The following is a 25732-nucleotide window of genomic DNA, read 5'->3' as shown; positions in this document are numbered from 1 at the left end:
TGCTGCCTGACACTTACATTCAGCACCCAATGGCTGTGGGCAGGGCTCTTTCCTGCTCCTTCACCCCTCCTGCCCCCTTGCTGGAGGCACAACCAAACCGGCACCCACGCCCTTACGCAAGCCCATAAGGAAGCTGTAGGCGGGCATGAAGTGACTTATGAGGCTGAGCACCCGCCTGCGCCTGGCCTTCCCCTTGTCCTGGTGTGGAGTGAGCGCCTCGGTGGCCCTGCTGCAGGAGCCACGCACCCATGGCCTGGCACTGAGCCCCCTCTCTGCCTCACGGGGAGCCACAGGTACCCTGTGAGGGAAGTGCAAAGGGCTGTGCCTGTGCTCGTGGTTTCTTGGGGCTGCAGTGGGCAGGAAGGAAAGGGACGTGATGGCAAGTGCTGTGGCTCCTCAGGCACTGCTCCCCTATCTGTGTTCCCTCTCCTCCAGGCCCAGGAGCTACAGGAAGATGGTGTGCCTGCCCATCGCCCCACTGGCACTGGCGTTGAGGAGGTGGCTGGGGATCGGGCTCTTCGTGCTACTCTGCCTTAGTTTAGGTAAGCAGGAGATGCTGGTGTGGGAGCACAGCAGGGGTTGTGCTGGGCCACAGCACCCGTGTATGGGGCAGCAGGGGATGGCAGCCGCCAGGGCGCTCAGTCTGGTGCCTTTTGCCAGGGCAGGGTTTGAGGTGGCTGGCTCTGCTAACCACGGCGACGAGCATGGAGGTCCCTGGAGCTCTCAGCTCCCCGAGCCAGTCACACTTGCAGGTTCCCAGAGGGTGGTCACCCCTCCCACTGCAGTGGGAAAAGAGTGTTTTCAGGGCACCTGATGTCTGTGGGTAGCATGTGCTGCAGCCCATCAGGCTTTGGATTTGGTGGTAGAGTGGTTTCTTCAGTGTTTTGGATGGATAGAAGTGAGCATGCGGTGGGAAAGACAGGACAGTGTGACGGGTTGGAAGGCTCTCTGCTGCCCAGACAGCACAGGACACAGGGAGAGCTTTCCTCAGCAACACAAAGTCCCTGTCAGAGGACTGCAAGGGGCGTCCCCCATCCTTCTCTGAGGACCTGCAGCAAAACTCATTGAAGTCCACAGGTCCCTCCTGACCTCAAGAGGCTTGGGATGAGTCCTCCTAGCTGTGTGAGGTGTTAACCTTGCAACCACACAAAACTCACTTCTGAGCTGGGGTTTGCTGTGGGTGCAAAACAGGTTGTGCTTATCGGCAATGTTAGTGTCTCAATGTAGCTAATGATACTCTAGAGCAAACCTGGGCTGAACTGAGGCTTTGATTAAAAACCAAGTGAAGCAAAATTTTCTTTTCATGCTGATGTTTTGAAACTGGGAGATATTTGATGCTGAATTTCATTTTGAGTTTCAGTCTCAGAATCTTAAAGCATAACTCTAATTTTAACAAGGATTGAATCACAGAGCTCACTTGTAGAGAAAGCAACCACCTCAAATGCTGCTCATGAGATCTCTGCTCTCCTGTCTTCCGCCTTCTCCAACCTTTGTGCTTGTGAAGCAAATATCAAGCACAGATGTATTTTGCCTGTACTGCGATGGGTGAACAATTTATCATGTGCAGAACTGTTTCTCTCTCTCTATTTGATGAGCTTGTGGTCTGTTATTAATGTAATTATAAGCATGTGGTAATTCACCAGTCATCTAGTTTCTCTAAAAATAATGCTGATTCCAAGGCCAAAACCCAGCAATACATGGATATACAGTCTGATGCATGCTAATATACTAGAAATAGAAATTTGATAATAGAAAACCAGGTGTTCCTATAGTTGTGCTTTTTTTGATATGGTTTGCTAAATGAATGATAGTTTATCCTGCCTTCTCCCTTTGTGTCTTTTAAGCCAGCTTCTAACTTTGAAATCCCCAGCCCAGTTTCAACCACATTTGACAGGAAGGCAAATCTGGCAGAGATGCAGTGTCCTTGCTTGCTATATGGAAGCTGTTGGCTAGCCACAAGCAGCACCCCAGCAGCCAGATGCCATGGGGTGTACATGAGGGTGTCCTCATGGTGAGCTGACAGAAAGGGCAGAAGGCAGCTGAGAGGGGCCGTAAAGATCATGGTGGCATCAAGGGCTTGGGAATGGGCTGGGAGGCAGAGGGACAGGTGCCTGGGCTGGCAAAAATAATGCACAAATCTGTAGGCCAGCAGGAATTGGTCATCCTCTTGCTGAGAAGACTTACTTCTCCAAATCTATCAATTACAAAATCCTGAGGTTTATTTCTGCGGGGGGGGGCTATTCTAAAGCATTATATCAGCTTTTTGAGAATAATTGTTTGATGCTTCCCACACAATAAGTCAATGGAAGTGCTGGTGCCTCAAGTTTCTCAGCAGACTGGAAAGAACAGCACAGCCAATGTCATTCCTTTCTCTCTCTGTATTCAAGCAGGCACACCCTGACACCTTTCTCTCCAAAAAGAGGTATTCCTACATTTAATGACCTTTGAAAATATATGGTACAGTACCCACAAATGAATGGTTTTAAAAGCTTCACTGGGATTTGTAGCTGATGCCTTCCCTAGGTGGCCCACAGGGACCACAAGGTTCGACTTCTGACCTTGCTGTGGCAAAACAGTGAAGCCCTGGGGGTCTGCCATCTCCCTGCCATTGCCCTGCTGACACATTGTTAAGCAAGTCATCAAAGCCAGTATTTACAGAACTGACTCCACGTGGGACTGCTCATGTCCACATCAAAGCACAGTTGGCACCCAGAGCCTGTGGCTACATCTTGCATCCTTGGGTTTAGTTCAGCTGTCCTGGTGCTTGTACAGCTCAGAGCTGTACAGCTCCAAAAGGTCAGTTAGCATGCTAGGATGAAAGCAGGTGCTCTCTGTACAGCCTGTGGGAGTAAAATGGTAATACAGGGAAATGCAAGGCTGAATTTTCACATCACATCAGTAGAAGGCATGAGTGGGGGGCTTTATTAAAAAGGATTATTTTAAGGTTGTATTTCATAGGAAATTGTCTATGTCTACATAGATACATGTGTTTGCCCTTGAACTGTATTCTGCTGCTCTGGGGTTCACCTGAGGTGACCCCTGAAGTGCCAGTGTAATTTAAAGCAGAGATGTTTTCTACTGCTGGAGACACTGATGTGCATGAATACCCTGCTGTCTCAGCACACTGGAAAAGTGGTAGAGCAGCCTTGATTACAGCACAAACTTATTTATTTATGGTCTGAACACATTGCCAGGCTTTTCTCCTGCCATTGCACATTCACACCTTCCAAAAATCTGCAGGATCTTCTCAGTCCCAGTTTGTTATACTAGGAAAATGTTGCTAGAAGTCCCTCAGTACAACCTTTCCCTGCCCTGTGCGCAAACACAGGCACAAAGCAATCCCAGCTTTGTGTCCATGGAGCATTCCTTTTAAGTTTCCCTAGAGTCTTTTCTTCTGACTGGGGACCACCTACTTCTTAGTTTCTTCCCAGTGGTGAAAAGTTTTGGGAAGTTTTGAGGAAAATCCCTACAGCTTTTCTGAGTTATTGGAGAGTTGGGGTGGGGAGGGAATATCCACTTCCCTCCTCATTGCTAGCAAGCACTGTCTTAGAGTAACTCACTCTCATAATCCCCACTTGCATGTTACTGCCAATAAAGCGTTTGGAGTGGAGCTGGGTTTCAGAAAAGAGGGCTGGGAATAAGAAAGATTCCTTGTTTCGTGGCCACCCCCCAAAACTGAAGTGTCTGTCAATGAGCTTTAGGGTGCTTATCATGTACTTCCTGTGTCCACTCTGGTATGGGTTCATGGGGGAGATGGCAGAAGCTTTTCTGTATGTACTGGATTTGCCTACTTGATCACTGGATGCAAATTGAGTTTCCATCTTATCGCTCTTGCTGCCTTCACCTCTTTTTTTACATTTCTGTTTCGGATGAGTTTCTGTCTCCTCCTGTTCCAGACATGCAGAAAATAAATGACTTTGGGTCAAAAACAAGAGCAGCGGAACTAAGGAACTCCTTTGTCTGCCTGTCCAGAGTGAAACCTGCTGTAACAGCTTGTCTGGGGAAACAGAAGCCCTACTAAAGGCTCCTGCTTTTGCTTATAGACTTTGTTGGAGTTTTTTTTAAACAAAAAAATTCTTTAGGAAAATAAAAATTAAATGTAGACAAGCGTCATTCTTGCACTGTCAAAATACAGCTCTACACCTGCATACCAAGTGTGTAAAGCTACCAGTCAAACATTCCTTTTACCCACATATTGTTTTTTTCCCAGTGAGATCAGAATGAACCCAGGTAGCTCCTGTGAGCTCACATTAGTCTGAAGGCAACAGCTTTTTTGCATTTCTTGGATCACTGAGACATTTGTATCCTTTTTGCAACTTGAATGTCAGACGTTCCTGCACTTAAACATGCAAAGTCTGGGGCTGAAGATTTTATGCTTTGCAGAGGTTACCAACAGAAGCTGCTGCCCCCTCTCTCCTGCTCATAGCTGCCTTGGTTCTGAGTTACAAGCATGATTTAATGGGCGTAATTAATCTGACATAAATGAAGGCTGCCACTGACTGGGTTATCCCCCTGCCTTGCCAGTGATAAGTTGGTTTTCTGCAGGGGTCAGCCCAGCCTCTCTAGTGCCAGCTTGCTTTTATACCCAACGCTGTGTACCTTGGAGGCTGCATGGCTGGGGGGGGCAAACAGTTTATTGCCACCAAAAGTTGCAGTCCTGCTACCCTCTCTTCTGCTTCTGGCTATGCAAGGGTCCTCTTCCTTGCACTGGCTCTAGTACATTTCTGATCCTTGGGTGGTCCAGCTTGCTTAGCAGAAAGTTTCTTTTTTTTCCCCTTGTTTTACACCAGTGTGGCATGTTGAACTAGCCTCTGAAGAGCCCTGCAAGGAAAGCAGTGGGAGGGAGCTCGTGTGGTTGGAAGAGAGCTCCCCAGTGGGGAGCCAGATCCCCTCTGCTCATGTGGAGAAGGCCAGTTTGTCTTCTTGCTGCACCCACAGGTTGTACCAGGCTGGAGGAGAATTTCCATTCAGAGAAACCCTTCTCACTTTTAAACATGTGTGTCCTACTGTAAGTGCTGCGCACATGTGGATGTGGTGTTTTCATGAGGTGGCAAGGCAAGCATGCTGAATGCAGTGAAGTCTGTTTGCTTGGCAAAAGGGGGGTGGTTTTGTTTGTAAATAGATAAACTTTATTTATAGCTGTTGTGTCCCCTTGGACGGGCATCGCCATCGGGAGCCACAGGAGGTCATTTGAGAATATGTAAATCTTCCCCAATGCAGAAATGCCACAGGCTTTATTTCTGTTTTTTCACTGTTATGCTTTTAAAATATCATTGTTCCCAGGGGACTCCCTGGATGAAAATAAAAGTGCTGACTGCTGGCTAACAGTGGCACTTCTGGCTATACTGTGCTCAAAAGGCATTCACCTTTTGGTGAGCCCAGAATGCTACTGTATCATAGAATAAGTTCTTAGAAAGACCATGGAGCAAGCCTTTGCGTGCACCACTACTCACGCCGTAGCAGGTCCCTCAGGTGTAGTTTTAAGCGCATGGCAGACAAGTATTTCCTCCCTGTGCCAAGGGAAGTGCATCAGTCTGAAGAGACTGTCAGACTGCTTCCTACAAGCTGAGGAGCCCCTTCCCTGAGCCACCCTGCCCGTGCCCACAGAGCCCCCTACACAAGTCTGTCATTTCACTCCCTCTGACCTTTAGAGCCTTAAGACATCTCTGGACTGCTTTGGTCTCATTTCCTTAGCCATCCTTCAGTTAAGTACCATTCGCCATGCCGCACTTTTATACAGGGCTGTTTGATGTCTGCTCCAGCCAGCCCAGGGTCATTGTTAAGGCTGTCACCTGCAAAGTGTTCCCGAGTTGGCGCCTGAGCAGGGACCAGGTCTTTATAATGAGATAATGGTTGGCAGGCCTGTGGCATTGTTTGCTGCACTGCTGAATGTTGCTGTGGGCAAGTCCTTTAGAAGCAAAAAAGAAATAATTAAAAATTATAACTTCTACTACTTTTGTGTGGGCTTATGTGAGATTTCCTGGTTACTGGATACTTTCACCTTCTGTTAGTTTCAAAAGAGGGCTGGCTACCTGGGGAGCACGCGAGGCAGTGAGATTTAGCAAGCACTGTAGAAAACTGTGGCCTTAAGCAGTGGGGTGGACTGCAACTTCAAAAGCTGAACTGAGGACAGCAGTATATATGACAGTGGTTCTGGAGGAGTTAGGAAAATTATCTGAGAACATCTTCAGCTGGGAGATAAGTATAGAGGAAGTACAAAGTGATCCAGTCGGCGAGAGACAAAGTCTGCAGGGGGAAAAATTAACAGATTTATTTTTGTCCTTGTGTGCAACAGATCTCTGCCAAAGGCCTGTCTTACACAACTGCTACATCCAGTTTCTGCCCCCAAACTCAAAATCACAAGAGTGCTGAGCCAGTTGCAGGAATTTGATCTTGAAAGGAACTAATATATGCAAATCCCATGAGGACATCCAGATTTGGTGTCTCCCCCTGCCCTTTTTAATTCTAGTGGGGTCACCTATGCCACAGTCTGGGAATAGAGAAATGGGGAAATTCAGAAAGACTCTCCCTCTGCTCCTTTCCCCAAGTCAAAGAAGTCCTTCTGTCAAGATAAGCAAGCCCTCCTTCCTCTCCTCCCCAGGCAACGTAATGTGGAGGACTCCACACCAAAGGCGAAGATCTTAAGACACAATATAGTCCCCATCCCACCCCCAAAAACTTTGGCATCTCATGTCCATCTCCTTGCTTGGCTCTTATCTCCTGGCTAGGGCCATGATGACAAATCTGCTGACTGATTTGCAGAGACTTGCGATCTTACTCATGCTGTAAGCAAAGCAGACTGGACATACCCAGGCAGTGGGCTTGTCCCAGCTCAGGCAGTGGTGACTCAGAAAGCAGTAGATCTTTATCTCAAGAAGTACCAAAACATGGGCTGGAGCAAGACGGCATAATACCAGCTGCCCCAGCGCCTTCACCAAAGGATTTCAGATTCCCTTTCATCTTCTCAGTTGCTAATTGCAGATCATGGAGCTTTTTGTGGTAATGGAGTTTCCTTCCCTTTGAAGCCAGGCTTTTGACAGGGTTGTGACTTGGTTACGGCTCTTCCTTTCCTTCTCTATTTGGCTGAGTTGCCTTGATGACTTTTGTGGCAAAAAGGCTACCCAAGTATGTGAAATCAGCTCTCTGGTGAGCAGCGATTGAGACTGGAGAAAGCAGGGCTTTTGGTCTGTAACCTGCAAAAGAAACTGCAGTCACATGGAGGGCTTCAGCAGTACTCATGTCTAAGAAACTGGGCCCATATCAAACACTGGCATGTGTTGAGGGCACCCTGTGAACCACTTTAAAATGAGTGTTACCTGCAGTACATCTCTGTTTATCAAAGTAGGCTCAGGGAAACAAATAAGATGGATAATTTAATTTAGCATCAATAGGGCCTCAAGCTGCTGGGAAAAAATGGGATTAGTACACACTCCCAAAGATGGGCTGTCTTTCTGTCTACAGACACAGGAAGATGTCCTTTGGTTGTCGCATCAATTCCTGACTTCAAGATTTTCTTCACTACAGGCTTTGCATGTGGAACAAAAAAGCATTAAAATGAAATGAAGGTTGCTGAAGGAGTCAGGCACCAAAACACCATGTGGATGTTATAATCATTGCTATATCAAGCAGTGTAGAGCTGGGCAAAGCAAGGTTACAGTTTTGTTTAGGAGGAATGTGGCAATGTGAAGATGGGAAGTGCATAGAGCCACATCAGGTGAGCCGAGCCCTTGATGTATTGCTCCAAGCAGAGCACCCTGAGGTTACAGCACAGAAGCAAACAGAGATGAACTTTTAGATAAACCTCTTCACACTGCTTCCCTACTTCAGGCCTGCCATGACATCATTGTAATGTAGGATTAATCCTGTCACTCAATTGCTGGAGGCATGCTTGACTAGCAGGTACGGGACAGTGGAACCACTGCAAATGAAGTGCACTGCTGTTTTTCTTCCTTCTCTTCTGCTCCTCTCTCACTGCATTTGGAATGAGTAAGGGAACATGACCTCCCAAGAGGTGACTGTGGCATGAGTGAAGCCATCTGGGTTTGTAGCTGCATCAACAGGCCTGTGGCTTGTGATAGGAGTTAGGCTTGGGGTTGTGCAAAGGGAAAGAGCCACTCCTCCATTCTCTGCATGCTGAGACTTCCCTTTGCGTGCCTCTATTTGATGGAATGGAGTCTGGGTAGAAGGTTAATATACAGTCACAGAGTCCTTAAAATGGACAGCCAGAAGGGCCTGCCAGCACTCACTTTTCTCTGTTTCATCCCATCTTTCTCATTGCATGGGGTCATTACATTGAAAAGGTAGTGTTTTTATGTACTGCTGAATTGATGTCCCCACGCGGAGGTTATCTAATAGGGTCTTTCTGTGATCAGTGTGTTCACAGGAATCTGTCACAACACTGCTTTAAATACAAAGCATTTCTTCATGTGTTCCAGTGTAGCACAGGACACTTGCTGAATTTTAACCCCATGGAAAGCCTGGGCAAAATCTGATTCCTCACTGCTAAAATCATCTTTGATAAAGAAAAGTCCAACAGCCAGTAACTAGTTCTTTAAAGACTCAGCTTTTCAGAATTTCTCAGATTTTCAACTGCTTATCTGTCTTGGTTGGAAATCCCTGTAAAATACTGTGTTGTCCTCAAAGGATAAATCCTGCAAGTTTGGGGCAAATGTGCTATTCACAGAAAAAGAGGCTGTAGAATTACCCAGGGACTGTTAGGTGTGATTCCTACACCAACCCCAGGGGTGGCCTCCCAGAGAAAGCTGCAGCTCCACAAGATGTGTTTTCCTGAGCTGGCGCAGCCTCAGCTACCAGAAGTGCCCTTGCCTCACCACAGCACACTGTGCATCTCCTCCCAGAGCTGCGCCAAGCCCCTTTTACCAGCCCCTGCGCAACAATGTCAGCTCCCTGACAGAGCAGGAGTCCCATGTGCATGGTCCTAGGCAAAGTTCAGTGATGCTAATAATTGAAGAGTGGAGAGACTGGCTGCTGTTGCAGAGATAAAGAGGGAAACTTACAGATAAAACCAATGCAAGACTGTTTTGATCCTCCTGGTTTTGGAAGGCCACCAGCAGTTTGCCCCAGAGCTTTCTGAAAAAAAAATGTGTGGATCCACAGTCTTCCTTGCTGCTTACGCAGGGGCAAAAGATCCAGGCCCAGCAAGGAGGACCTTTCCCATCACATGTATTGCTTCGTGGGTTGTGTGCAAAGCCAGGTAACGTGAGGTAAGACCAAAAAAAGGCAAAGCAGTTTAGAAGAGCAGAAAAATTTGGAACAGAGGGGAAAGAGAGTGGCTTTGGGGTTTTCAGGAGTTACCTGAAGGTTTCCAGCAGCTCAATGCTGTTTCTCTAGATTATTGTGTGGTCTTTTACTGCCTTTTGCAGTCAATTGTCTCTGCAGGAGTTCTGTGACTTTATGTGTGGTAGGATCACCAAGCTTCTGTGACTGTGGCGTTTCTGAAACATGACTTGGACGAGGAGTGAAGGAAATAGGAATACAGGCTCAAGAGCTCTCCTGCTTGCTGACTCTGAAAGCAAATAAGAAAGGATGGTTTTCCTCTGCACTCATTTCTAAGTAGCTCTGCTATATGGGGCACCTGCAGCACAGGTATAGTTGGAACGGAGCATGTTTTTCTGCCTAGGGCAGAAGTCAGCCCTTTAATCAGGTCAGTGTTGTCACACACTGTGGCCTCCCAGTGATGGAGCTGTGTGTGTGGATGGTTGGGACTGGGTGGGCTTCAGGGGGGTGGGAAAAGGAGGGATTTTTCTTTTCTGGAAGTCATTAAAAATTTTTGCATGGTGAGTACCTCCCCCACAGCCTGGTCACAGAGAGCATTCAGCACAGAAACGGACAGAACTGGATTTTCATTTTTGCTTTGCAGTTCATCTTTAAAGTGAAAGGGGACTTTTGTGGGGCTGAATGACTCTTCAAGGACTTTGGTTCCCTCAGGCTTGCAGCATTCAGGTTGCAGTTTCAAGGGTGCAGAGCCTTTTAAGGGTAGATGTGACATCAGCAGGAGTTTCCAAACCCTGCACATGTACTGCCAAGAAGGTTTTTGTTCTCCTTTTGGTTGCAAAGGAGACTCTTAGGGGCAAGGTGCGGAGAACCTCATGCAACTCATGATGCGATGTCACCCTGACATTTGCTGTGTGCCTACTCTTCCACTGCTGCTGCAAAAGAAAATAGAAAATTGTCTTTATTAGGGTCCACAGTCCCAAAGTTCAAACTGGCTGTTCTTGTGAGCCTCTCCAGCAATAGACCTGAACTGTGAGAGCAAGCACAGATGTAGTTGAGGGGAAAAAAAACACGCACACTTGCAGGTACACAGGAGGAGGAACTTCAAAACTCAGCCTAAACTGGGCTACTGGTGAATGCTTTTTCACACAGCATGTAATCAAACTGTGCAACTCATTGTCACAGGATGTTGTGGAAGCCAAGAAATATACATGCATTCCTGAAGGAGCAAAATCTCTTCTTCAAGGGGTAGGTCTAGCAGTAGTGATGAAACTGCTGATGTCAAGAAACCCTAAAATGCCTGGCTGCCAAAGGTTGCAAGATATGGCAGTTCTTATCCCATATAGAGTGGAAGAGCTAATTTTTCTTGCTACTGGTTGCTGGCTGATAGAGGTCAGAGGGCCAAGTGGGCTCATGGTCTGCCACAGTTTGGTTGTTCAGAGTCTGCAGTGCATTACAAGGGGAAGTACAGGACTGGGGGGTGGGGAATTGAATCTTCTTTCCCTTTGGAAGGCCAGTGAAGTGGCTGAGCAGAGGAAAACCAGTTATATGAGAAGTTTCAGGGAAGGAATTGGGGAATTTGAATCTTCTCTGTCCTGAGGCCAGCTATTTCCTTGTTTTCTGCTCTCAGCCCATGGAGTGCAACAGATTGGTACCCCCCCCTTCCACTACTTGAGATGGGTGCTAATGGTAGTGAGGCTGAGGCAAACAGGGCAAATGTAAAGCAACCCAAATTTTTGGACTAACAAAGCAGGATGCACAGGGATAAGTCTCATCCTGAAGGTTGCACAAACCTGGGTGAAAGCCCAACCACCTGCACTGACCTTGGTGAAGCACAGGACAGCACATTAATAACAGCTGACTCTTCCAGCAACAGCAGGAGCGACTTGCTAAACTGCTCCCTCGCGTGTTAAGTTCTGGACCCTGAGAGCACCTACCCGCTGGAAAGAGGAATTACAGTGGGAAAACAGGGCTGATCACCGGCATGTAGTGCAGAGAAGTTGCAGTGTGAAGCAGGGGGATTGCTGCTAGTGGTCAAAGTTGTACCCAATTTCTCCCTTCAAGGAGCTCAGCTTATTACAAGAGACACATGCCTGTGTACTAGATATGGCACCAACACGGTCGCTGGGCAGGAGGTGGGGAATGCCTGTGCTGTTTTGCAAGTAATCTCAAGGGAGGCCCATGGGCCTTTACAAATACAAGTTTGTTTTAGCTAGACTAGCCAAAATTCCTCATTTGCTAGAAGGCTGATGACAGTATGGCTGTAAACTTTGTTTATCATTGTAGGGTTGCTTCTAGCTTCTGGGATATTGAAATATTCGGGTTTTTTCTTTAAGAAAAAAAAAAAAAAAGAACTCTTCCAAAAAAAAAAATAAAAACCCAGAAACCCCCAGACTTACAGACCACTTTGGCTCTGTGTGACATACAGGAAACTCACTGGAGGGTGACACAGATTTTCCAAACACTGAGGTCTGAAAAGGAAAAGCAGAGGATATAACAGTTTGGGAATGTATGTTTTTATACCTTGACATGAATAATGACAAATCTTTACTCTGAGGTGTTTAAGGGGCCACCAAAATTTCTGTTCAGGCAGGTAACTCTCCTGCCTTTGCCTTCAGAAATCATTTGTTCAGGATCCTAAGTAGCACTGGAGCATCACGTAAAAGGCAATGCCAAGGGAGGCCTCTCCTCGGTGCAGAGCTGAAGCTATAAACAGCTCTGTAGGTGATGAGGTACATTAACAAGTGCAGATAGAGCTGAAAGAATTGAGCTGTATGCAGCAGGACCTGGCACAAGGCTATAGCACTGTCTCACTGACTTTTCTTTGCCCCCCCCCCCCCCCCCCCCCCCCCCCCAGGCTATGCACAGGAGAAGAAAGCAGTCAAAAGCAAAGTGGGAGAAAAAGTTGGCCTGCCTTGTTGTCATGAAATTCCCAGCTCAGAAAGCCTACAGAACTACCGGGTCTACTGGCAGAAGAACATTACAGAGGTAGTGCTTGCCTATGCAGCAGGGGAGAGGATCTCTGAGCACAACTCTGCCCGATATGAAAACCGGACAGAGATAGACCCCAGGAACCTCACCCTGTGGATCTCCCCTGTGGAAATCCTGGACAATGGCCCTTACTGGTGTGTAGTTCAGCACCTCAGATCTTCGCAGAACTCCGTGGTTGTGTGTAATGAGCCTGTCAACCTCTTTGTTACAGGTAGGTGTATTGCGTCCCAACACCTGAGGCTTTCTGGTGCCATCCCCAGGGTAAAGGACACTCCTCCAAGTGTTAGTCATAGTATAGCAGGTAGACTTGCACTAAGCCTCAAAGAGTGCCAGAAGTTGTGTTAACTATTTCCATTTTAGCAGCTTTCCTCCTTACCTTTCCAAAGCTACCCCTGGTACAGAAAATTTGCCTTTCCCACCACCAGCCCAACATCCTCCCCTTGATGCCTCCCTCTTGGAAAAAGACACCCCCCTAGGACACTTTCCGAGGTATCACTGCTGGTGGGTGCCCTAGGCCACCTCTGCCCTCTGCTGTCTTTTGGGCAGAGTAGAGACTAAGCCCTTGGTGCATGGGAAGCATCCAAGCTGAAAGAGGAACGGGAGTGGCATTGCTTCTCTGTGACCATAGTAGCATCCCAGCCCTGCACCAATGCTCTTGGGAAGCCCAGGCTCTTTGAGGGCTGGCCAGATCACTGGCTGCACTGCAGCTCCACAACCTAAGGCTGAACTCAGCTGGAGATTGGAGGCTTTTCATCTTAAAGAAACAACCCGAGTTCTTTTGCTCAAAACGAATCTGAATCTTTTCTTGGTGGCTACAAAAAGTTCCATTGACATTATTTTCCATTTCTACCACTGTTTTTGTAGCAGTTGGTTTCAACCAAAGGCAGAGATATTGGTAACACATATAATTATATACATACATACATTTGAATTACCTTTAGCAGCAGAGTTCCAGGAATCCTCCAGACAGGTAAATGAGATTTCTCCATCTGGAATGAGATTCGTCAGCAAAATAAAAACAAGCTCCCAAGAGCTGGCCATTGCTTGCTTGTGAAGCTAGCCTTAGTGAAGCTAGCTGCAATGTTTGAATGGACTTACTTTCCAGACTGGACATCAATGCTATACTGCTCAACAGATGGTGGGCCTGGAAGGAAATCCAGGTCTTTCCTTCAGCTGCACAGTGCGAAGCAAGTTACCCTGTCATTAGGTATTAGTTATTTGGTAGCCTGGCCCATGAGTTTGCGGTCAGCAGAAGCCATGGAAGATGCACTACAACCACAAGGCTGTCTGCCTTATGCAGATCCCAGTAGTCATGTGGTCAAATGGTGAGGCAGGCAGGGAGCAGTTGCAGACAAAACATTAGCTGCTCCAAAAAGGGTCATTTTGCAGTGAGTGTGTTGAGCTACCTGCTGCAGTTCTCTGCCTGGTCTTGCTCTGGCTGGGGTTAGAGCCTGAGGGGTGTAGAGGCTACAGACCTACAGCATGCCAGGGAGGGAAGGAGAGTTTGTTCATTTTGACAGCAGTCATGTTGGTGTGACTTAAGCCCAACAGAAAGCCACATGCTGAGTTACTTTTTCTGATTGGTGCCTCTCTTGCTAAAGATGTGGTCCCACTGAGATTTCTCCAGTGGTACAGTTGCCTTATGTAGTTCCTTTGCCACCCCTTCCCTCTTCCTCCTCACCCTGGACTGTTTATGGCAACCTGTGGGCATCCTCAGTCGTACCAATGCAACTGTTTACAGTAACCAGGTGAACCAAATTGGCAAAGGGAAGCAGACTAAAATGGATGCCATCTTTTTTCTCCTTCTTCACTCATATTAGTCCTCTCACCCATTTCACCATGCAGTCTTACAAACACATTTGACCAGGCAGGAAGGCATGGGACAAGCTGTGTGGGTGGGAAGCCTCTGAAAACTCTTTGGCAATGAGACAAAAGTCCAGTGAGAACATAGTCTGGGAGGCCCTGTGTACTGCTATGCATTTTTGCAATGACTAATACGACTTGGTCTTGCTCTCAGCGGGGGCTTCTGGAGGGGCTTATTACATATAGAAAATGTAGTGCAGTCTCTTGCTGGCCAGCCCAGCAGAGAGAAACAAGGGAAAGGGCTCACCTCCTTTCCCAGCAGAGACAGATCCTCTGGGAGCTTCTGGCTGGAAAGGGACTAATGACGGAGGGAAAAGAAAATTGTCTGCTTTTGCCTGTAATATGGATTTTTATTGAGTCCCATGTTTCTCATATGATTCCTTCTGTTGTTCCATAAACTGCTGTATGTAGAGAGAAATGGTGACAATTGAGAGGTGGGGTCATGAAGTGTGTGTACTGCCCAGGGGAGAGAAGAAGCAAAGGCCGAGGTCTTATTCAGGCAAGGCTGTGGGGAGAACACTAAGGCAAAAGAAAGGCCAAACAGGTTATGACAGAGGAAGAATACCCTGTGGGGGAGTCTTTGCTTTCACCATGGGTGATAAGAACTGCAGGCCTTGCTGTAATCTGTCAGAACGGTAACTAAATCTTTCTTGCTTCAGCTGACTTCAGTGAGCCGAACCTAACAGCAGAAGTATCCGCTGATTCTTGTGAATCAACTGAGCTGGTGGTAATGTGTTCTTCTTATGGAGGTTTCCCCAAACCCAGACTCTCTGGAGCCCTCAACAACATGTCCGTGGTGTGGAATGCCAGCTGGGTGACCGAGTCCAACCTCAGCCCGTACAACATCACTGGCAAACTGTCACTCAATGTGACCCAAGATTTCAACATCACTTGCTCCGTTGAATACAACAGCTTTACCAAGTCCACCAGTTTGCTTCTGAGTAGGTTTTATTAACAGTTTGTGTTACAAACCCATTTTGTTGAATCTGATGAGTTGCCTGCCTGAGAAAGCAGTAAATTTTGTATGTCTGTTCATGCAAGAATGACCAGTGATTCCACCTGTGAGCCATTTGGGAGACACTGATCTGGTATTTGAACGGACTTGAGAAATGCGTGTGCCTTAAAAGCCACAGGTTGCACATAAAAATAATTTCCTCCTTGAACAAACTGTCAGCTGGGGTCTAGGCAAAATTCCGCTTTCATACACATATTTAATATGTGCATGAAAATTCCATCACTGTGCATGGTTTGAAAGTGATAACATAATAGATAAGTCTGTGCTTTGAAAAGCTTGAGGCACAAGTGGAAACAGCATGAGGGAGGCAGCACACTACACTCCAGATATTTTGCAGTAGAAGGGGTTTTGCAAGGAAATTCTTAAAGCCAAAACGATTTTATTTTTTTTAATGTTGTTACCAAAAAGGTATTCTGAAATATCTCTGGGCCTGATGTTTTCAATACGAAGATAAGGGCACCTTCAAGGGAAGCTAGAGAAACACTGTTTTTCCTAGGCAATTGTAGCTTATTCATCAAGGTACCTTATTCATCAATCCTACTAAAATCAAAGGGGCTTATGAGGTGAGGTGCCATTGAGTTTCAGAACGAATGCCAGAAACTAGGGCTTTATGAATATTGGTTATTGCTAGATGTAGTGCATAATGTCCCTAGAGATGGTAATGGAAGAAGGTTATGCATATCATATAACATAAAAAAGGAGAGCAACAAAAAAGTGTAATAATAGTAATACACTGTTGTCAGACAGATTCTCGGAGGAGGGTGCAACCACCAGTGACAACAGCAGTCACAAAACCGCCACTTTCTGATTTTTAAGAATGCAGAACCACTCCCATTTTCCCATTTTCTATGATGGAAATGGTCCTCCAAATAAATCTTTAATAAACGTGGAGACAGAATAGAGCCTCTGGTAAATGCAGGAGGCAAACCATGGAGGGGAATATTGTACAGCAGATCAGGCTATTGTCTAACAAAGTTGAAGGATAATTATGCCAGATGCAGATGATGAAAATCTGAAGACCTATGCACATAGGTCTGCAGACCTGTGAACATGCACCAAGTCTGTCCCTCCTGTCGAATGAGGGTTCTCCTTCACTGTACAAGAACAGCCCATTATCTACCCTAATGCTCAAGTATCAGAATGGTCATCTCCAGTGATGAAAAGTCAAAGGCTCCAGATCCACTGAACTCTGCCACAACACTTTTTCTGGTAAAAAAAAAAAGCCCTATTCTGGTCTATTTAATGCACTATTCTCCATCACCTGTGAATTCAGAGGGAAAAAAAATAGGCATAAATCTGGTGAAAACAGTAAGAAAACCTGTAAAGTACTTTTGAGAATGTAGGTTTTCTAGACATGGACTCAGACTTTTCCACCAACCCTAACCATAAGTTTGAAAAACAGCTTAGGTGTTTTAAACTGTTGTCTGCCTCAGTCCTGTTCTGGACAAAGACCCAGCATTTCAGATTCTATGAATGTGTTAAAAATTTCAGCACGTATCAAATACAGGGGAATGAAGGAAATTTAGTTGTCAGCTCTAGCTTTGTCTGTTCGTTTACTGAAAAAGTAAATTTTTCAGGCTAAGTTAGAATTTGTCCAGAACCCCCAATATTCATGTACCTGCTATATGCCAGTATGTTGTTGAGCCCTTTATTTATGTTTTATTTCTTCTGTCTCAGGAAAAACAAATGACTGTGTTCTCCCTACTGTGGCTCCATCTTATAATGTCATTACTGCTTCAAGTATCATCATTGTCATCTTCCTTTTGGCTATCACCCTAGCAGCAAGGTACCTCCCAAGGCACGGTAAGTGTCAATCCTTTTCCAAGAAACAGCCTCACGCTGCCTGTGGAGCTTCTATGTGAAATACACATTTTTAGAAGCTATGCTGACACACTTGACTGATAGTTCTGTACCACCTTCTCCTTTCCTTTTTTTCTTTTCCTTTTTTTTTTCTTTTCCATCTACTTTGACAAAATCGAAGTCCAGCTCAGGACTTTTCCTACATTTTGAGTGCGGGCAGCACTAGGCTTCAGGTTTGAGAGTGACGGGGTGATGGGGAGTTTTAACAGCAGATCAGAGTATTTCCAAAATCAGGGATATACGGAACTGAAGAGTTTCACAAAGGCACATTTTTATGTATTATGTTTATATATAACATGCTTGAAGATGCCAAGAATCTTGCTGATCATGATAGATAAAGCTGAGCACTGACAGTTTCAGAACTGGATCTCTCCACACACCCTATTTAGACAATCCCTCAGAAAATTCACAGAGCCAAAGCTACAAAAATGCATCGTTCTAGAGCCACAGCAAAAAACCTAAGCACAGCTATGTTCCACTTCTATGAGAATTCCAATCAAGAGACATAGATTTGTCTTCCTTATGTGGCCAAAATCAGCATGGGTGAGGTTCCCTGTCCCACCCTGTGAAGCCTTCAGTAACTCCAGACATGTCTCCAGGAGTTTTTCAATGGCAAAGAAGACCTCCAGCATCTCAGGGTTTGTTGGCAGCTGAGCAGATGTATTTTCTTTTGTTGCTGTTATTTTCATCTATTAGCTGTTGCTTCACATCATGTCTAAGCTGACCTAATCAGAAAGCCCCTTAAGATGTGGGTAGACATCAAATGGGTTTATAAAGGCAGCTAGGCATCCAGTTGGTATTGGAAGTCAAGAGCAGTAGATTTCCTATCCACATCCTGTCCTGGAGAAAGGCAGCAGGCCTTGCAACATGTTATAAATATCACTCAATTGAGTTCTGTCAGGTCACTGGGGAAGTCAGGTCTGGAGAGTTCAGGGAACTTAAACCAGAAGCCAGCAGTCTGAGCTTCTTAGCATCTCATGGTCACAGCGGCATCCCCTGTTGGAAAGAGGCTATTTGATAGGCAGCAGGAACTCAATTCACCTAGGGACACTTATAAGTTTGTCATGCTTGTGTCTCTGCTACCTCTGTTTCAACTTCAGGCAAGTACACTCCCAAGTCAGAGGTGTGGAGGTAGAATTGCTATTTTTCTCCTCCTCACCAACCACATCCCTTCACAACCCAACGTGACCACTGAGTCAGACTGGGCTAATTTTCTTTCTGGTGTTTTACCACAAAGAAAAGAAGCTTCTGGAAGACAGTGACTCTTGGCTACACCTGTGCACCTCCTCCTTTTCCACTCATGCACCCCTATGACACCAGTGCTGTTTTTCCCCTGCTGTACCCTGGGACTGTGTCAATGGGAAAGCAGCAAGCAGGATGAAACCAAGAAAATCACAATTGCTCACAGCCTTTGCTGTTAGCTGTGTGGATAATAAACTTCTAATTATAGGAGAAAATGAAGTGGAATTGGAGGATTTGGCTCTAAACAAATAACAGGCTGGAAATTGAAAGGTTCCTTACCATTAAATTAGCAAGAATCTGGAGTATTCTGAGGTAGTCTTTTATGTAGAAATTAAATTGCTTTTAAAATAGATGTAAAAAGCACACCAGTGTGGTGGAATGTGATCACCTGCAACAGCATGGGACATGGCTGCATGAAGTGGAATTTCCCTTTCAGTCCCATTTTCAGAATATGTACAGGGAGTGGATTTACAGAGTCAGGTGGTGCTATTTTGTACAGCCACTTTCCAGACCAAGCATACGGTCCACGAAACTGAAGGTAGAGCTTCAATCCAACTTCCCAGTTTGTGCAATTGTCACATTTCAGTGCTTCTGTGCATTGCCACATGCCTGGGGAGGGAAATACTTGTCCTAAGAGCACTTCCTGCTGCTGTTGCTACAGATCACCCTTAAGAGCTATTGTAGGAGCTCAGAATAGTTCTGAGAGTACCTCTGTTCTGACATATGGAAAGCTGAGTCAGGAGCTGACTTGGTGCTAAGAGTGGTTTCCGAGCTCAAAAAGCCATGCATGGAAGGGAAGAACAGAGAGATAGAGCAAAATGGAAATGAGTTCTCAGATGCAGGTTATAGTGGTAACTAAAATACGAAGATGCTTTGCTGAGGTTCAACCCCCACACTTTGGGTAGCTCACAGCCTATCTTTTCAGTAATGTAAGAATGAAAACTCTAGATTTTTTTTTTTTTTTTGGCTCTTCAGTTAATTAAACAGAAAGCACCAAGATTATACCAAGATTAAAGGTCACTTAAGGAAAAGCCTAGGATCCATGTTGTAAAATTTATGCAGTTTGCTGTAATAGTATAGAAAGATTCAACTTGATTGTTAAAAGTAATTCATAGATGCTGAGATACCTGTTTAATTTGAACTCCTTTTAAAGCACTGAAAGAGTTGGCTGGCTGGTTCTAATACCGGCATTCTTACACTCACTTGGTAAACTGCATTTAGTGACATGTAACTTTTACCATTATGTCCCTTCCATTCTCATATTAGCAGGTAGCAACCTGTCTTTGTGCCAGGCTGAGGTCCAAGCCCTGGGAATGAAAATTGTTGTATCATATGACACACTAGTATTTATATGTAACAGAACTTTCTGTCAGATCAGCCAATGTCTGTAGGCCAGCCATATTCAGGTGTATTGCATGGATGAGTCCTGCCAAGGAAAAATAAAAGTAACTAGACCTAAAAGATTTGTTTCTTTTATTTCTCCTCTCCTTTCTTCCCACTGCCAGTTATACTTTACTTTGTTGAAGAAGACATTTGTATTCAGCACATTTATGTCTTCTGTAATTTCAAATTCTAATAGGGGATCTTCTTTTTCAGTCTGTTCTCACTGCTCTAAGTGTCAGGATTCAGTGGAACAGGATGTGAAAGAGGGTACAAAGCCACCTGTGTGCTCTAAAGTGACATCTGAAACATCATTTGTATGACCAGATTGCATTGGCAGGTAAGTTTTCTTCACCATTCTTCTCTTGGCAAAATAGCTGCTAAAATACTATTTGATTTTCATACAATGTTAGCTCTCTATGCTGTCCTTTAGGGTAAATGCAGGGTAAAAAGGGGTAGGGCCTGACTGCCAGCTCAGACACATGGCGCTTCCTGGTCAGGTGGCTAGAGGAACGATGTTCATGTTGCTTGTGGGGCACTGCTTTGTTTGGGTTATTTCAGATTTCCTGGAATGAACCTAGTGAAAAATGGTAGAGAGCCAAATTTCCTGAGCTGCTCAGCTGCTTTCTCCACAGCGTGGGCCCTGCACGGATAGTATGCAAGCCTTTTTAGTATTATTTTCCTTAATTAACAAAAAATTTTAGGGACTAAATGGGGATGGAGACAGAGAGAGAGGAAAAGAAAGGAACATTGACAACTTTGACTGTCAGTGTCTCCTCTGAACCTGTGTAAGGAAGCTGGTTAATATGAGAGGTGGGGTTTGTAGCATGGTCATCCATCTATCAGGATCTGCAGTGACAGGCCCTTGTTCTCATTTTGTGGGCCTCTCAACTAAGAACTGTCCTGACTCATTTGTGAGTAGTAGCTTATCACTACTATAGGTCCCACATGTGGTGTCATTCCCTAGAGATTGTTTCTGGTGGATGTCCTGTGAGCCATGGATGTCCTGTACTGCTGTTGCATAAACATGGGAACACCACTGATGATAGAAATGAAGGACTGACCAAATGGAAGTGAGGGAGAGATGAACAAGAGAACAACTCCAGCTTTCCCATTAAGATTAGCAATGCCAGTCCATTTCTGAGATATGTCCGTTCCTTTCAGCAGCTGGAGGAATGGAGAAGTTTCCCCTTCGACACTTGCCCAAGAAATGCTCATCTATCTCTTAAAAGGAGCTACTTGTGATCCTGAGGTGTTGTGAAGGATGGGCTGAGGAAAAGTCTGACTTAGCCATGTTTTACTAGTACAGAGCATTATATTTGTTTTAGCTCGAAAGCTCAGCTGTGTTCAAAGCTGTGTCCTCCGAAAAGACATTTTTCAAGTTAAGAGACTTAAGTAAAGATTAGCAGCTAACTGCTCTTATTCACATCATTATCCAGGTGACTGCATTTCCTGCTCTCACCTTGGCATACTGAATATATTGCCAGGGCAATGCAGTAGAGCAACAGCTGTAGAATCCTGGAAGTCATGAGTTTGTCATGCCGTGCACTGCAGTAATCTGAAAGTGTAACATTTTTGTGATCGAAAGGAAGGCAAACTATCATTCAGGCCATTTGTCTCCTTTCCAAACCTGACCACGCACTCATGTTTTCCTGTGGGGAAGGCCCTGTCTGGAACAGATACTAGAGCCTTGGTTAGCATGATTTCTGAGGGGGGTTGTGATGGAAGTGGCAGGAGTTCACTTACTGAATAAATCCATTCTGCCACATTCCTCTTTTGTTACAAAAGCTTGCCAGGCTTTTTCTGCAAATGGTTGGTGTTCCTAACTGCAGCTCTTGGAACTGCTGCTTGTCGGCTGACAGGGATGGAAGCTGTGCTTCCCTAGTGGCTGACAAGTCATCTCGTAACTGTGTGATGTGCTGAGCCACGTCCTGTTGCTGCTTAAAGAGGGTAGCACATTCACTAGCCATCCTCACTCCGCAGACAGCACCTCTCCACGATCCAAAGTTTTTCACAGTGAGGCACAGCAGCTCACTGTAGTGCCCCTCTTGAGCTGTCTACCTCTGTTCCGCCCTCAGCTCCGCCTTTACTGTAGTGGGAGCCCTCTTGTGGAGGCCTATCGCACGTCATCCCCTTTTGTCTCGGCCCTGCAACGTTCTTGCCTCGTATTTAGGATTAAGAAGGGGAGGAAAAATAAGTAAAATCTTTTCTCTGTGTCCCTCAGGTTTCTTATCCTGTGTATTCCGCATTGCAGTCCCCACTGCTCATTGTACAGCAATACTTATTGTGTTGACCCTTCGGCTCTCTGAAAGGGGATGACGGCAGTAGAAAGCTCTGCTTATGAAGACTGGCAACATAATCCTGTATGAATGAACACAAACCCCCACCTATGCCACAGAAGCTGTGGTGTGGTCTCCTTACAGCGAGACACTGGTATTCCAGCTGGGAGGACCCTCCATGTTCCTGCAGCAGGGCAGGAGTATCATGAGCATCAACATACCAGTTCAACAGTTTGGGATCCTCTGGCTTTGATGCTGCCTCTGTGAACATCAGGGGCCCCGCACAGCCCTGGCAGGCAGCCCACAGCCACAAGCCCCTTTAGTAACACAGAGCTAGCCTTTGGCAGACCCCAGACCCTGACACACAGTCTCAAGTCAGGCTGTGCCTCCATGTGGTGACTGGGAGCAGCTAAAACTTTTTATATTCAGCCTCACACAGGTTATCTGCCAGTACTGTTCTTTGCGCTGGAGGACTTTGGATTTGGACTTGACCATTACAGATGCATGTCCCTTCTCCCCTAGAGAGGCAATAATGCACACACTTTTCACAGAGAAGCACCTTGAGTGAAACTACGTGCCTCATACTTATTTTCAGGGCTAATAGACTTTTTAGGGAATGATCCATACTGACAGCACACTTAGCAGCTAACTAATATTGCTTATCCACAGCAGTGGCAGAAGTTCTCGTAACCTTTCTCTCCTGAAAGGATGGCCTCACCAACCCAGGTACTAACATACGGCTCCTCCACTGAATTACTGTGGGGGCACATTTGACAAAGCACTGTGCTAGTGGTGGTGCACTGTGCACGCCTCTGTGCATACACTTGTACAAGCTCTTACATGCATTCCTTCCTACCCACACTTGTAACGCCGCATTTCTGTAACAATTTGTGGTTTATCTCACATGTATCTACATGCAATGAAATGTAACTCAGCCTTGCTCCATAAACATAGGTCTGCTTTTGTTTGTATATTTGCATAGGATACTTGTTAGGGAAGGCTCTCCGTATTCTTGGGAGTCTCACACAGTGACATAGGGATTTACTTTGTGTTGAATGCTGCCACTTTCTGCTAGCGTTCTCTCTTCCCAGCCGGGACTTGAAGGAAGTACCCTGCAGGATTCTAACACTGGATAGGACTCATCTAATCTGGGTGACATTCTTGCCTACTGTGTAGGAAAAAGTGGTTTCTCATTTTCAGGGGAGAAAAAGCCCCAAGCCCCACGAAGCTTCCTAAGCAAATCTGCATTCTAACCTAAGTCAACCCTGCCCTGAGTTCGACAGATCTGGTTTTCCCTTTTGCTCTGTCCCACTGCAAACTGTACCTGTTCCCTTGCTGCTCTATCCATGTGTGTAGTTAGCAGAGCAGAGCAAACACCATGCCACTCTCTCTGTGGGACGTGTTGTTGCTTAAGCTAGGACACAGCCAAGAAATATTCTACCCACTTCACTTTTTTCTAGCAGGTACATATTGAAAGAGAAATTGCTGGAGGAAATAAGAGGACTAAAAGTGGTTTATAGAGGACTGAGCTACAAGAGGCTAAGGGATAAGAGTTGCTAGTAAAAAATAAGGCACTGCTCCTTTTCTACTCCTGCAGCATCATGCCGCCCCATCAGCTTTTTTACTGTTTTCTCACTGTATGAAGTGAAATGGGAGCTTCAAAACATTCTTATTGAAGGTTTTTTGACAGAGAAAAAGAGACAAGGTGGGTGATAAGGAAACCATAAGCTTTGCACTCGTGAATTCTGGTTGAAAGCAGAAAACAGGTGACACGGAAAACAGTGTTTCCAAAAGGCAACCTTATTGCAGGACTTGGGTCTACAGGCAACAGTGTCTCATACTTTCCATTTCTTCCCATACTTCCTCTTTCCAGCATAAACTACTAGCTTCCTGGAGGCTGAACACCCTCCTTTTGTTATTTTGTTTGCTCATTTTTAACACTGTGCTTCCTTCCCTGCTATAACAATGCATTTCCACCTTACCAACCACACCACAGCCCTGACAGTTGGACCAACACAACCTTTTCCCTCTGCCTGTCCTATGCTTTACTTCTGCTCCTGACTGATGATTGCACAGCCTCCTGGAGAAGGGTTTGTTCTCTGTACTGTGCCAAACCTTTCTGTCACCAGACTCCTCTGACCTTTGAAGTTAACTCCTTCTAAAGGAAACAAAATGTTTCACTGACAAATACGTCTAGCATCAGTTCAATTTTGTACTCTTGTTGGGCAGGTTATTTGGTTTATTTTTTCCTTAAGCACGTATACTATGAATCATGTTTTCTATTGCCTTGTGCTGTATTCAGTGAATTGAACACAAATGGTTTCTATGAGACCTTTTTGGCTTAATATCTGGGTCTTTCTACCAGGTGAGCTGCTCTGTTTATCACAGGTATTTTGTATATAACATTTTTTTCCTAGAGTTCCTAGAGTTTAATTGTATTAAAAAATAAACAGTAAACTCAAGTTTCCTTTCCTCAGTAATAAAAGATGTCTGTTCTATGTGCAGGGAAGTGGTAGAGCCTTTCAAGTAACAGCATAAGCCTCAGTCACCATTTCGCAGCTGCTAAAAACAGACTGTGTAGCATCTAGGTAGCTGGTTGACAAAGCTGTTACAGGTACAGCTGGCATCAAGACACAACTCTCTCTGGTGTGCTCAGCAGCAATGACAAGTGTCACTCAGGTACCCATCTTGTAACTGTCACACACCTCCTGTCTGTTAGTGCATCAGGGGTTAACAGAGCAGCGTAGCTGTGGTGTTCAACATGCAGTTTGCAACTTCTCCCTGCCAAAAAGGGAGGTTCCCTGCAAAAGCAAAACCTGGTGTAAGATTAGTGTATCCCCACTATTCCTGTTACCTACTCAGAAAGTGGAGGACCAATAACGTCAGTGATATGCTTTTGCTGGGGTGGAGGGAAGACAGTGGGGAGGGACCGTTTAAATACATTTGTATTTAAAATACAAGCTCTGAACCAACTCTTCACTCCCCATTTGGACAGTGACTTTGAATACATGAAACAAGGAAGTGCAAGGAATTAAATCCAGCAGGAAAAGGAGCAAACAAACAATGGCTGCTAATCTTGAGTGTGCAGATGGAAGTCTCTGCTTCCCCTTGCTAATGTGCAGCATAAGGACATCTAGCAGCCCTTCCTTCCTCACATGGAGAGAAAAGCCACCAACTGCTACACCTTGGCCCTCCCTAACCTCCCATGCACCAATGGCCAGACACAAGAAAATTAGTATTCTTTAGCCATCACATCACATACCACTAAATAGTACTACAGAAAGACTGAGCAATGACACAGCCAAATGTCATCTCCTGTACAGGTAAGAAAAAGAAGAGAAAAAGAGAAGACCAAATATCATTGTATAACCACAGTGGCAAAAACGTGACTCAGAAAGGTCTGCTGTTTTGTTTTTTGAGAGGCAGAGGAAAATAACACTACTGTCACCAGTACATGCAAAGCTTAAAACAGGAAGGGGGAATGACATATCTGTACCTCTGTTTATTCAGATCCTTCACTCAGGTGCAGAAAAAGGAAACTGAGAGCTGGTTGATAACAACCCCCAAACACGTGTTTCTTCAATGAAAATGAATGAAAGATGCACTACACAAAAAAATACAATAAAATGCTTATTTCAGAAGTCAGAAAACATAACACCTTCCTGGAAGCAAGCTGTGCCAAAAATCTGCTTCGGGTGGGTGGAATATGCTCTGTGGAATTGACTGTTCATCCTTCAATCAACAGTAATCAGCAGTAACAGAGAAAAGCATTCAGCCAGAACATACTGGTAGTATACTCTTTTCCTGGGGGAAGGAGACCCAAACCCCTTGCCTGAATCCAATTCCCTTTAACAGGAAAAAAGCTCTG

At 45.4% G+C, this 25732-nt stretch overlaps 1 protein-coding gene across 3 annotated transcripts; it reads left to right on the top strand.

Annotated features, from left to right (window-relative positions):
• Positions 1-335: 335 nt before the first annotated feature.
• CD80 (CD80 molecule) lies at positions 336-24326 on the top strand. Of its 3 annotated transcripts, none has more exons than XM_057410495.1 (6): positions 336-542; positions 12092-12436; positions 14748-15029; positions 16781-16906; positions 19802-19925; positions 23325-24326. In XM_057410495.1, the coding sequence occupies exons 1-5, from the start codon at positions 377-379 to the stop codon at positions 19906-19908; spliced, it is 1026 nt and encodes a 341-aa protein (XP_057266478.1). In that variant the 5' UTR covers positions 336-376; the 3' UTR covers positions 19909-19925; positions 23325-24326. The 3 variants fall into 3 exon arrangements, with proteins under 3 accessions (XP_057266478.1, XP_057266477.1, XP_057266479.1); XM_057410494.1 differs by lacking the exon at positions 23325-24326 and adding an exon at positions 21810-21946; XM_057410496.1 differs by lacking the exon at positions 23325-24326 and adding an exon at positions 20750-21012.
• The last annotated feature ends 1406 nt before the right edge of the window (positions 24327-25732 follow it).

Source organism: Pezoporus wallicus, unplaced genomic scaffold (assembly GCF_028554395.1).
Source record: "Pezoporus wallicus isolate ANWC-B61680 ecotype Strahan unplaced genomic scaffold, APGP_CSIRO_Pwel_v1 contig_229, whole genome shotgun sequence".
Classification (NCBI taxonomy): domain Eukaryota; kingdom Metazoa; phylum Chordata; class Aves; order Psittaciformes; family Psittacidae; genus Pezoporus; species Pezoporus wallicus.
Note: the sequence above shows the minus strand (reverse complement) of the source record. Positions and strands in the feature narration are given on the sequence as shown.